Source organism: Dermacentor andersoni, chromosome 9, assembly GCF_023375885.2.
Source record: "Dermacentor andersoni chromosome 9, qqDerAnde1_hic_scaffold, whole genome shotgun sequence".
Lineage (NCBI taxonomy): Eukaryota > Metazoa > Arthropoda > Arachnida > Ixodida > Ixodidae > Dermacentor > Dermacentor andersoni.
The window spans coordinates 136,178,769-136,192,649 of NC_092822.1; the positions used below are offsets into that span (position 1 = coordinate 136,178,769).

Consider the following 13,881-nt stretch of genomic DNA (forward strand, 5'->3'; position numbering starts at 1 on the left):
CGTTTTGCACAGCAGGCAGCAAGCTATGCCGAAGCGAAGAAAACACACGTATCTAGCACTTGCAGCGTATCTTTAATGTACTAGAAATGCCCATTTGTAAATGGCTCTGAATTTTGCAAACCCCTATAGAAAGTTAGGCTCACTTTGACATCTGCTCGCTGTTTGTAGTCGTTATCGCACTTACTGGACAATATCTTCGTTTTGATTAACTATATTCTGCTCCCCCATGGACGGCCCAAGTAAACCATTCCGTATGAAACGTTATTAACCGGTATGTGATAAATGCGTGAAAGTGTTAAACGATTTGCAACCCCGAATACTGCGCTGAAGCTGAATCGCTAAACACAGACGCTTACATGAGATAGAAATCTTCTAACAGCAGGTATTTGCTGTCAAAATAGAAGATCGATCATCTACTCACTCTTCTTGATTTTAGGCACAACTTCGTAGTCATCTGCGACAATGAGTTAAAAAGTCGGAATCGAAGTATTAGCATGATTGTCACCATTTCCTTTTCTTAAGTAAAAAGAAAAATCTGAAAAGGGAAAGTTGCAAACTGCTTCGGCAAGTCAGCGCTCCGTCACCATTCTAGCGCCTCCAATTCGTACATGGAGCAGCCGCGGCATTTTCGCTCGTTGCAGAAAAGCTCACGAACCTCGTCTAGTATTTCTGACCACGTGTGCGTTAGTGCGCGCACATTATCCAGCTACCGATCTTTTTCCGAAGCACTTTCATTCTTTTTTTATTATTGCACTATCCCGCGCTTTGACGTAACCTGTCCCAGTAAGATATATTCCTGATGATGCGCCACTATGGAGTAATTCTTTCTTTAAATGCGGTACGTCGGAAAATATAGCTTTACTCGCAAAAAATACATCAAGACCATCAAAACCGGAATAATTAGCAGCGACAGTTTCTAAGCACGAACTGCGCTGCACAGAATAAGAAGGGACGCGCTTATTAAGTATGTTTTTCTCAAGCGAAGTAAAGCAAATAATCCAGACACACAACACTGTTGTCAAACCTCGATTAAATTAATAGGCCCGCGATATCCCATAATATTATGCATGATTCTCACCGTAGTTATTATAGGAATTTCCGTAGTCGTAGTAGTCATACGCCGGTCTTGCTTGGACAATGGTAACTGCATGTACGCGCAAGAAAAAAGTATACCTGTATGCTTGCACAGCAAGCATAGACTTTTCCGTCAGCTATAATAAACTTTGGACACTAACCTTTTTGCTTCTTTGCCTTCTTGGGCTCTGCAAATCACAGTAAAGGCTGTCAGCAACGCCGCGCTTTCGTGCGCAGGCTGACGCAAAGAGGGCAGCTTCAAATGTCTCACTGCTTTTAGTTTGCGCATTTTCCGTTCTAAGGTGCTATGTAAGTTATTAAAAATTAGTAGGGATAGCTGACAGAGTTGTAATAGATGAGTTCGCATAGCAAGATACGAACCAACCAGCGCTATCATTGTGTTGTAACTGCATGACAGCCTAAAAGTATAATATACTAGCACTGACACTAGTACATGGACAATCTTATCTCCACATCTATGCAAATGACATGTTGTACAGTATTATCCGTTAGAAAGGTTATAAAGACTTTGTCTCAGACAGTTATGCCTCGGAGTAAGCACCAGCTAGGCGAACAAAATGTCCTTCCATGGGTATAAAGTAAGAAAAGGCGAAAACCTCAGTGCCACGAAGAGTGGGACCAAGGAAGCTAGCGTACAAACGTCGCCGAACCTACATGTGAATAGGAAGTAGCTGATAGTATAACACGCTGATATCCGATGCGACAATGCGATTGGTACTCACTTTTTTTTTTTACCTTCAGAGGGACCTCCACATATTCGGCTGTAACACAAGAGAGCAGTTATCGATCTGATCGTGACAAGTAGCACCAAATGGCTTTCCCAGATAGCTGACACCACCAGGATTTCACCTTAAAAGCGCTGTTCTTACAAGGCTTCACTTACACGCAGAAGTAAACAATGTTCGATGTCGTAGCAGTGCCTGTAGACTAGTCATACACGGTAATTTTACCGAAGCTGATTTAGCGCCCACAAATTAAATATAGCTCTTCGCACAAGCACGGAGTTCTGGTCGACACCCGAAATTTGTGAACATCTGATTGCAATATACGGGGTGTTCCATCTGACTTTTGTCAATAAGATTTAGAAGCGCTTTAAAACACCTTTGCCTCACACATGAAGGGCATGATGGAATGACTGCGCTGCAATTAAAAAAAACATGTCCTCGACAACCTTTTCAGTGTTTTATATTACCGTAGATATTGGAAGTTTTGCTGTGTGCATACCTCCTCAGTTCGTCTGTTCTCTTTCGATTGCGTCACCTAGCTCATTGTTTTGGGTGCGCCAATGGCGACTCCCAGTGCAGGCAGTAAATAGCTGCCACCGATCGCCGTGTACGCAGTCCTTGCTCGGCTCTCGCTGGCCGGGGAGGATCTATCGCTCACTTCAGGGAGGCTGGCAGGAAATTTCATCTTTCTTGAGTGTTTTGTCAGCATCAGTACACCAGTTTGTTAGACTCACATTGTGCTAATACGCCTTCTTTTTTGTGCGTATATGCGATATACGAATCGTTTTTATATGTCTTCTCAAAAGCTGGAAGGTTTATTTGTTGTAGAAGACCTATATTTAAAGTGATATAAATATGCGCGTAACAAAAAGGTTTTTCGACCAATTATAGAAAACCTAGAGAAACAAGGTCTACCGTTATACTGAAGTTCTTGCGCTATTATCTTCGCATGTCAAGTTCACTACGCTAAGTCAAGGGGCAAGTGCGCAACTATAAAGTAAACACTGGCATCCTTTGCACAACAAAGAATGTTACTTCAAACACAAATAAATAATTATACAGGTTTAAAGAAGTACTACCACATTTATCATTCAAAGGAAATATTCATGCCCTAAAACACGCCAGAAACAAGAATTATCCTATAGCACAGTCATGAAAACCAGTATGCAGAGTTGCTATAATCTCTCAGAATTCGTTAATATAATGCAGAATGTAGAGACATCGACGGAACCACCCTCCGGCGCTACAGGGTCCGACCAGTGGAAGAATGACGCAGGTGTGATTTTTGGGGAAGCATATTCCAAAAATACATATTTAAGCATACATTCCAAGTTTAAGCGTTCGTACAGCGGTTTCATAATCCCGCCATTGTATAAGCATCCCCAAAACGCTTTCCATTTTAAAGCTTCTCCTGCTCAAACCACTCGGGATGAATTCTTAGCTGGTATGATGTCAGAATTCATCTCACTGAATTATACTATCGTCCACCGTTCCCAGCCCCCGGCGAACGCCGCTCGCACCACTGACGACACATGAACAAAAGAACGAGCACTGGAATTGACGCTACCATGTCTTGAGCAAGATCGCTACCTTCTCGGTATTAATTTAGACGACCTAGCCGTGTACGTATCCCAACATAAATTCACTTGACGCCACAACCGCGGCTGAAAGAAGGCGAAACCCACATTTACATGGACGCACAATGGCATCTACGCTTCGGCAGAGTGCTTCCCGTGGCGGTTCAGTTGCACTGTTTGTTGAAGATTTATTTTCACCTTCTTTCGAGGAGCTTCTAGCTGATGCACTCTGATGAGGTGTGGCGTCACAGTGGGTGGCCATCCGCTCTCTTCGTGTGTTGGTGCTTTCCGCTACACTATGGAATTTCTCATGTTATCTCTAACAGCTTCCTTTGATTCCATGTAGTAGAAATAATAATAATATATGTAAATATAGGTCAGATTTGTATTTTCTTGAGCCACCTAACCTTAAAAATGGTATTTCCACTGCAACCCTAACCACTCAGAATAAATTATTGACCTCATGCTATTTAACAACGAGGGGGAAGTATGTGCAGGGGTTTATGAAGTGAGCGTAACTCATCACAATCCAATATTTCTATTTTTCCGTAAATACCTACAACTAACCAGCATCAAACGCTCAGTCTTTTACCGCGACTGCTGCAGCTGGGTGCTGTCGTCTGGCGGAATAACTCACGCGCACAAAAAACAAGTCAATATAGCTCCTCCTGTACTACGCCCGCAGAAATGGCTGGCTATCTTCACTCTGTATTTACGCAGTGAAACAGCAAAGCGTACCTGAATATCATAAGTGCGACAAGCATACGACTTGAAGCGCGTAGTTACCTAACTGATGATGATGATGTGTGGTGTTTTGTGGCGCAAGGGCCAGGTTTGGCCAAAGAGCGCCATTGAAAGTGGTAATGTTGAAGATGTTTTATGGAAGATGTGACTTGGCTGTAAAGTAGCCTAAAAATAGTCGCTGTAAAGTGCGTAAAATCTACGTGCTATAAAATTATGGCGATGATTAATGACGAATACTATGAACATTAAAATCCATCGTAGGAGAATGATGCAAAATAGAAAATATATAAGATAGTAAAATTACTTGGAGCACTGCTGCCTCGCCAGAGCCCTTGAAACACAAGGGCCTAGAGGCACGTGCTATACCAAAGAACTATCACAGCGCCATCCTCTGAAGAGAGCAGGCGCTACGAACATGTGGGGCTAACAACATGCAAAACAACATCTTTCAGATAACTTAGGACTGCGTTGGTGTCAAATAGCGGTTCTGGGCCGAGTAACATTACTGGATGAAGGGGAATGTGCTGCCGGTATGCTAAGGGAAAATGTTTCTTTCTTTCAAATTCGGCTTTCCGGCACTCCAGGAGGACGTGGAGGACGGTAAGCCTCTCCTCGCATCTACCGCAGGTTGGAGGGTCATTTCCGGTGAGTAGAAAATTATGGGTGCCGAATGTGTGTCCTATTCTGAGACGACAGAATAGAACATCTGTTCGGTGTGATTTTGTTACAGAGGGCCAGAATCCTAACTGTGGCTTTATCACGTGGAGCTTATTACTTGTTTCCGCGTCCCATAGGCGTTGCCAATGGTTCCGTAGTTTCCTCCGTAACAAGGGCTTCAAATCTGTGACAGGAACTGCAGCGGTGGGATTAGCAGAATGCGATGCAACTGACGTGGCCATCTGGTCCGCCAGAACATTACCTTCGATGCCCCTATGACCTGGCACCCAGCATATGATGACATGCTGGTTGGACATATACGCTCTACAGAGAATGGAATAGAGCTCAGTAATTACGGGGTTTCTGTGTTTACAGTGTGATTTCAAGGCTCTCACGACGCTTAGGGAGTCTGTATATAAAATTGTTTTTTTAATATTTCATTTTCTGATATGTTTCACAGCCGACAATAGCGCATGGGCCTCAGCCGCAAATATACTTGTTTCAGGGTGCAGTACACCGGATTCCGAGGAGGATGGACCAATGGCTGCGTAGGACACCCCGGCATGCGACTTAGAAGCGTCTGTGTAATACTCTGTGCACGAGTACTTGTACTGGAGCTCCAAGAAATGCATTTTGATATGTGTCTCTGGAGCATGTTTAGTGACCTCTACAGAGGATGTGTCACACTCTGTCAGCTGCCACTCCCAGGGTGGTACTAGCTTAGCTGGAGGCATTAGGCGTTGTTCGAGAACTGGGACATCCATTTCCGCGCAAAGTTCTCTTGCACGCAGTGAGAAAGGAAGTCTCATAGAGGGTCTGTTACGAAAAAGTGTTTCACACGTCAAGTCGTTAGCGGTTGCGAAACACGGATGTTCCTTGTTAGAGCGAACCTTGAGAAAATACGTGAAGCTGATGTTTGTTCTCCGAAGATGGAGTGGCCACTCATCTGACTCTACATATAGGCTTTCAACAGGGCTTGTCCTAAATGCGCCAGTGGCCAGACGGATACCCAGATGGTGAACGGGGTCTAACATCTTAAGTGCGCTCGGTGCGGCAGAGTGATATACTACGGCACCATAATCTAACCGTGATTGAACAAGGCTCTTGTAAATATTCAATAAACACTGTCTGTCGCTACCCCACGTTGTGTGGGATAGGATTTTAAGTAAGTTCATTGTTCTAAGACATTTTTCTTTAAGATGTTTTATGTGAGGAATGAAAGTAAGCCTGGAGTCAAGTATAACACCAAGAAATTTGTGATCTTTGTTTACAGCAATTTGTTGTCCGCCCAGTTCTACGCAAGGATCTGGGACTAGGCCTCTCTTTCTTGTGAAGAGAACACAAGAACTTTTGTGGGGATTGACCTTAAATCCGTTTTCGTCTGGCCACTTGGAAACCTTGTTCAAACCCTGCTGTACCTGTCTTTCGCATACTGTGAGGTTGCAGGATTTGAAGCCTATTTGTATATTGTCTACGTATACGGACTAAAAGATGGCAGGCGGTAGTGAAGCACGTAGTGTGTTCATCTTAACGATAAAGAGAGTGCAGCTGAGCACGCCTCCCTGGGGTACACCAGTTTCCTGCGTAAAGGGACGTGACAGGGCATTGCCGACTTTTACACGGAAGGTACGATTGGACAAATAGCTTTCAATTATTTTCAACGTATTTCCACACATGCCCATTCCCGACAAGTCTCGCAGGATCCCGTAACGCCATGTTGTATCATATGCCTTCTCCATATCGAGGAATATGGAGAGGAAATACTGTTTGTGTACAAAGGCATCGCGAATACATCCTTCAATGCGCACAAGATGATCTGTTGTTGACCGCCCTTGTCTGAGGCCACACTGATAGGGATCGAGTATATTGTTGAATTCAAGGAAGTGTACGAGTCTGTGATTAATCATTTTTTCAAAGAGCTTACACAGACAATTCGTAAGAGCTATCGGACGATAACTTGCTTCCAAGGAGGGGTCTTTTCCCTGCTTCAGGACAGGAACCACAATCGCCTCTTTCCATGTAGATGGGAGGTATCCCGCAGCCCACAGAGTGTTAAAAAGTGTAAGTAGTGTAAATTGCGTGTCAGTATGTAAGTTTCTGATCATGTCATACATGACTGTCAGGTCCCGGCGCAGTGTTTTTGCATGTATTCAAGGCAGCTCTCAACTCGGCAATACTGAAAGGCCGGTTATAGGGTTCATCCTGTCTGGATTTTCTAATTATTGGCTTACATTCTTCTGTTTGTTTATATTTGAGAAAGGACTGAGAATAATGGGTTGAGCTCGAGACGCTCTCAAAGTGCTCCCCAAGTGAGTCTGCCTGATCTTGCAGGGTATCGCCTCGTGTGTTTACCAGAGGGAGTGATTGTCCTATTATCCTAATAACCCTGTTCCAGACTTTGGCCTCATCTGTGTACGAGTTGATGCCCGATAAAAACTTCTGCCAGCTTTCTCTTCTGGCCTGTCGGCGGGTTCGCCTGCCTTTGGATTTTACTTTTTTTAAAGTTAATAAGATTCTCCGCAGTGGGAGAGGCGCGTAGCAACCCCCATGCTTTGTTTTGTTTCTTACGGGCGGTCCTACATTCGTCGTTCCACCACGGGACGCGTCGTTTGCATGCGAGACCACTTACTTCAGATATGCATTTAGATGCTGCATCTATAATGAAGGCTGTAAAATACTGCACAGCAGCATCAATTCCTAAAGAAGACATGTCATTCCATGAGATCCTAGTGAGAGTTCGGAATTTCTGCCAGTCGGCTGTATCGATTTTTCACCTAGGAGCCTGTGGTAGATATTCGCATTCTTTATATGTTCTTAGGAGTATGGGGAAGTGGTCGCTCCCTTAAGGATTGTCGTTAACTTCCCATTCAAGTTCGGCCAGTAATGACGGGGAGACTATACTAAGATCAATTGAAGAAAAGGTTCTGTTTGCGAGACAGTAATAAGTGGGTTCCTTCTTATTCAGCAGACACGCACCGGACGAAAAAAGGAATTGTTCAACGAGGCGACCTCGCGCATCAATACGAGAGTCGTCCCACAGGGAGCTGTGCGCATTGAAATCGCCCATAACAACATAAGGTTCTCGCAATTGATCTATATAGGATTGAAATTCATGTTTCGCTAATTTGTAATGTGGGGGTATGTAAAGAGAGCTAATGGTGATCAGTTTGTTTAGGAGAACAGCTCGAACCGCCACTGCTTCGAGAGGCGTTTGTAGCTGTAAAAGTTGACACGCAATGCTCTTATGGATAACAATGGCGACACCGCCCGATGATGCGAGAGCATCATCGCGATCTTTGCGAAAAGTTATGTACTGTCGGAGAAAGTTTGTGTGTTTGGATCTTATGTGTGTTTCCTGTAAACACAGCACTTTTGGATTGTGTTGGTGGATGAGTTCCTGCACATCAAGGTTCCTAAGAAGACCTCTGACGTTCCATTGTATGATTTGTGTATCCATATTGGAGGTCAGTAGGTACTGTGTGTACAGAAACAGAAGTAGTGATTATGTAAATTACAGAGATTAAATTACAGAGCCCTTTCGAGGTCCTGTAACGGGAGTTCTGCCCTTTCTGGAGCGTTAGAGAGAGCCTCGGCGCTCCTTAGGCGCTTGGTGCGCCTTGAGGATAGGTGCTGTGTCCATTGCCTCTAGTGAGGCTCCGGACTCGTGCTCTTGCGAGCGAGAGGTTTTCAGGGGGAGTCCCGCCTTGGAGGGCAAGACCCCTGCGCCCACCAGCCCGGAGGTCGATGGGGCTCCCTGAGGGATTTGGCTGCGCCGGCTGTTGCCAGCGCTGGAAGGGGCTGAGGGGGTTGGAGCAGCCTCGGCTGCGCCCACCTTCGGGGTCGATGGTCCCTTCTCGGTTGACGGAGCAGCGCTAGCTGCAACCGCCGCGGGAGCAGATGGCGTAACTGCCCACTCACGGCTTGTGGGTCGGACAGCCGCCGGAGGCCGGCGTGACGCTGCCCCCTGACGCGCCACTTCGGCAAAGCTGGCCTTAGGAAGGTATGCAACCCGCCTGCGTGCCTCTTTGAAGGTGATATTTTCTTTTACTTTGATTGTGACTATTTCTTTTTCTTTCTTCCAAGACGGGCATGACCACGAGTATGCGGCATGCTCGCCATCACAGTTGGCACAGCGTGGGGTATCCTGGCATGTTTCAGAGGAGTGTTCGTTTTCACTACACTTGGCACAAGTCATCCGGCCTCGACAGTTCTGTGAGCTGTGGCCGAACCTTTGGCACTTAAAGCATCTAAGAGGATTGGGCACGTATGGCCTAACACGAAGTTTGATATAACCGGCCTCGATGGACTCGGGGAGGACACTTGAACCGAAAGTGAGTATAAGGTGTTTCGTCTTGATCTCTTTACCGTCTCGCCTCATCTTAATTCGCTTAACATTTATGACATTCTGTTCACTGAAGCCCTCCAAGAGTTCAGCTTCAGTGAGCTCTAGCAAGTCATCGTCCGAAACGACGCCGCGGGTGGTGTTCATGGTACGGTGCGGGGTTACTGTCACTTGGGTCTCCCCAAATGACACAAGTTTCGGCAGTTTCTCGTACTGCTTCTGATCGTGGAGCTCCAAGAGGAGATCACCACTTGTCATTCTCGACGCCTTATATCCTGTTCCAAAAACATCAGTCAAACACTTCGAAACAAGGAACGGTGAAATGTTACGCACTAGTTTGTGTGGCTTTTCTGAGTGAATAACGTGGAATCCGGGAAAGTTATGGACTTGTCGTCCGAAAAATTGAGAGATCTTCGGTGCGCCCTCGTTTCTGACGGCGATCAGGAAGTTTGGGGAAAGAAGTTTCCATGAAAATATATCAAAATTCGGCAACAGCGCCGACCGCCCACCAGGGAGCCCAACGAGGGGACGCGGCAGAGCTTGCATGCAAGTCTGCACGACGCCAGCCGTACGCCGCCGCTATAACCAAATATGGTGTAGCCAAGGTTGGATAGCCACACAGGGTTAACCCTTGCCGCCAGGAGAAAGGAAGTAAATAGAAGAGAGAAGGAGACAGGAAAGGTCAAAAAGTGAGAGATAAAGACGAAGATTTGAGGAGGGAGAGACAGGAAAAGGCGACTGCCGATGTCCTCCAGGTGGGTCAGTCTGGAGGTGCCGTCTATGTGAAGCAGAGGCCAAAGGGGTGTGTTGCCTCCGCAGGGGGGCCTTAAAGGTCCAAACACCCAGCATCGGCTCAACCCCCAGGATCCCCTTTTCCCCAGACACGGCTAAGCCGCGCACGGCTACACGCGGGAGGGTCCAACCCTCGTGTGCGCGGGTACGTGGTGTCGCAACACACCAAACGCCTGCTTGCGCAGACGCCCCTGCGGGGAGTTACCTAACTAAAACGTACCTTCCTATGCCCCCGGGATCGCCGCATCTGCTCGGTCGTTTTCCCGCCGAGTGTGCCGACGCTAGAAGCAGAGCGATAGCAAAGTGGGCCGATCCCGGAGACAGTTCATCCGCGGTGACGCGGCAGACGCATAATCGCTGTTTCCGAAAACGAGCAGTTGTACAGCGTTTGATTACCCGCTTCGCGAGATCATCGCGTCACACCGATTCCGATGTATGCGCTGGATCTGCATGGTTTCCTTATATATGTTAGTTTTACACGCACTAGAGTATAAACAGAGCTATTCCTTTTTCTAGCGTAGAGTTTGCATGCCTCGATATAAATACGTCGCACGTGTCAATTGTTCCCAAGCTCCACGCAACGCACGAACGGTGCCTTCAACTCTAAATTCTCTAATGCCAATATCATGTGTAAAATGCTCTACCGTTGGTTGGCGATTGTCTAGAATTGGTGAGATAACATTCCTAAGTAATGATTTATTGCGAATCTCTTACTTCTAAAGTGGAGAAGCACAAGACCTCTGAAAAGAAAGGACAGCCATTGTAAAGGTCCGCTTAGTCCCAAGACAACGCTTCGGCCAAATGCTTGTGTTCGCCTTCCCTCGATAATTGAGTCCAACCGAGACGAAAGGAACGCGATAGCAAAAGAACGGACCTGCTTTCATCAAGTCGTAAGGCTTAGTATTCTTCCGAGCGGTAATCGTTCTTGGGAAATACTATTGAGTTCATTCTACTTTTCTACTGGAATAGCAAGCCCTATCGCCTCTGGAATCTCCACGCGTTGTTTTTGTTTTACCTCTGCATGTACTATAATCATGCTCTTACGCAATTTATACGTACGGACAGAAGAGAAGAGTGAGCGCTGACTGACAAGCGACACGTCTACTGAAACCGGGTGAAATATATACATAGGTTCTCACAGATGAGAAATTCGTAAGCATATGCACAAGATACTTCGGTATGCGAGTGTGAATAAAGACGATGATGATGATGTATGGGGTTTTGTGGCGCAAGGGCCAGGTGTGGCCAAAGAGCGCCATGTCTGTGGTAGTGGGTGTGCAGTGTAACTATGATTACTATGAAATTGGTGTGACGTGGCTGTAAAGAGGCCTTAAAATATACGCTCTAAAGTGCGTAAAATATGTGTAATAAAATTATGGCGATGACGTATGACTTGTACTATGAACATATAGATGCATATAAAAAGAATGATGCGATAGGTAAAATATATCAGTATATAAGAAATGCTAGAGCACTACTACCTCCTTAGAGCCCTTGAAGCACAAGGGCCTGGAGGCATGTGCTATTCAAAACAATTATCGCAGCGGCATCCTCTGGAGTGAGGATGCTCTACGAATTTAATGGGCTTATAACGTGTAGAACTACATCCTTTAAGAAGTCGAGGACTGCCTTGGTGTTAAAAAGCGGTTCCTTACCAATAAACATAGCCGGGTGTAGAGGGATGTAATTACGGTATGCAAGCGGAAAATGTTTCATTCTTTCAGGTTCGGCTTTCCGACACTCCAAGAGGACATGGAGGACGGTCAGCCTCTCACCGCATCTACCACAGGTTGGAGGTTCAATTCCAGTAAGTAGAAAATGATGGGTCCCAAATGTGTGTCCTATTCTGAGGCGACAGAATAGGACATCTGTTCGCCGACATTTCGTTGGGGAGGGCCAAAAACCTAACTGGGGCTTTATGACGTGCAGTTTGTTATTTGTTTGCGCGTCCCACGTGCACTGCCAGTGATTTCGCAGTTTATTTCGTAAGAAAGGCCTCAGGTCTGTGACAGGCACATCAGCGGTAGGGTTAACAGCTTGCGATGTGATAGACGTGGCCATCTCGTCCGCGAGAACGTTACCTTCGATTCCCCTATGGCCAGGGACCCAGCATATTATGATATTCTGGTTAGATGAGTAGGCTTTACATAATACCGAGTACAGTTCATTGCATACGGGATTTTTATGTTTGTAGAGTGACATTAAGGCCTTCACGACGCTTAGAGAGTCTGTATAGATCGCTGCTTTTGAGAGTTTTGATCTTCTTATGTGCTTCACGGCAGAGAGTACTGCGTAGGCCTCAGCCGTAAAGATGCTTGTTTCCGGATGTAGTACATCGGATTCCGAGAAGGATGGGCCGACGGCTGCATAAGATACCCCGGTATTTGACTTTGAAGCGTCTGTGTAGAAATCTGCGCAGGAGTGTTTGTACTGAAGTTCTAGGAAATGCATTCTGATTTCGTCCTCAGGAGCGTGCTTTGTAACTTTTATGAAGGATATGTCACATTGTATCACCTGCCACTCCCAAGGAGGTAAGAGCTTGATTTTGTGCATTAAGCGATGCTCGAGGAGTGGGACATGCATTTCATTGCTAAGCTCCTTCACACGCAGCGAGAAAGGCTGTCTTATAGAGGGGCGATTGCTGAAAAGTGTAGCGCACGTCATATCGGTAACGGTATCAAAACATGGATGTTCAGGATCTGAGCGTACTTTAAGGAAATACGTAAAGCTGTTGTATGATCTCTGTAGGTGGAGAGACCATTCATTTGATTCGGCATATAGACTTTCAATCGGGCTTGTTCTAAAGGCGCCCGTGGCTAAACGGATGCCTAGATGGTGAACCGGGTCTAGCATCTTTAGCGCGCTTGGGGCGGCAGAGTTATATACCACGGCACCATAATCTAATCGTGACCGGATGAGGCTCTTATACAGATTCATTAGGCACTTCCTGTCACTACCCCACGTAGTCTGGGATAGAAGTTTCATTAGGTTCATTGTTTTCAGACACTTTTGTTTGAGGTGTTTAATGTGTGGGGCGAACGTGAGTCTATTGTCAAGTATAACACCTAGAAATTTGTGCTCTTTGTTTACAGGTATCTGTTGTCCACACATTTGTAAGCAAGGATCCGGAACAAGGCCTCTCTTCCTTGTAAACAGCACACAAGAACTCTTTTGAGGATTGATTTTAAAACCATTTTTCTCTGCCCACCCTGACACCTTGTTCAAACCATGCTGTACCTGTCTCTTACATACTGTGAGGTTACAGGATTTGAAGCCTATTTGAATGTCATCCACATAGACGGAATACAAAATGGCTGGTGGTAAGGAAGCACGAAGCGTTGTCATTTTAACAATAAAAAGTGTGCAACTGAGCACGCCTCCCTGGGGTACACCTGTTTCTTGTGTAAAAGGACGTGACAGCACATTGCCGACTTTCACCCGGAAGGTACGATTGGACAAGTAGTTTTTTATTATGTTTAGCATATTACCATGAATGTCCATTTCCGATAAGTCTCGCAAGATCCCGTATCGCCACGTCGTGTCATAGGCCTTTTCCATATCGAGAAATATCGAGAGGAAGAACTGTTTATGTATAAATGCGTCCCGGATATTTCCTTCAATACGTACAAGATGGTCGGTTGTGGAGCGCCCTTCTCGGAAGCCACACTGATAAGGATCAAGCATTTTGTTCTGTTCAAGGAAATGGATCAATCGCCGATTTATCATTTTTTCAAATACCTTACACATGCAACTTGTGAGGGCTATCGGGCGGTAGCTTGCCACTGAGGAAGGATCTTTCCCTTGTTTTAAAACAGGGACCACAATGGCTTCTTTCCATGCGGTCGGAAGGTACCCTGCGTCCCAGAGAGTGTTGAAAAGTGTAAGTAGTGTCACTTGCGTGTCATTGTGTAAGTTTTTCAGCATTTCGTACATGATTCTGTCAGATCCT

General features: G+C 45.8%; 1 protein-coding gene across 1 annotated transcript in view; it reads right to left on the bottom strand.

Annotated features, from left to right (window-relative positions):
* The window catches only part of LOC126529785 (uncharacterized), a 76,264-nt gene that overhangs the window by 41,897 nt on the left and 20,486 nt on the right, over nucleotides 1-13,881 (bottom strand). The window contains exons 5-8 of the mRNA XM_055069897.1: nucleotides 1,818-1,856; nucleotides 1,236-1,262; nucleotides 1,079-1,144; nucleotides 422-454 (exon numbers count right to left, since the gene is read on the bottom strand). Coding sequence (XP_054925872.1) covers nucleotides 422-454; nucleotides 1,079-1,144; nucleotides 1,236-1,262; nucleotides 1,818-1,856 — 165 coding nt within the window. The remainder of the gene's footprint in view (nucleotides 1-421; nucleotides 455-1,078; nucleotides 1,145-1,235; nucleotides 1,263-1,817; nucleotides 1,857-13,881) is intronic.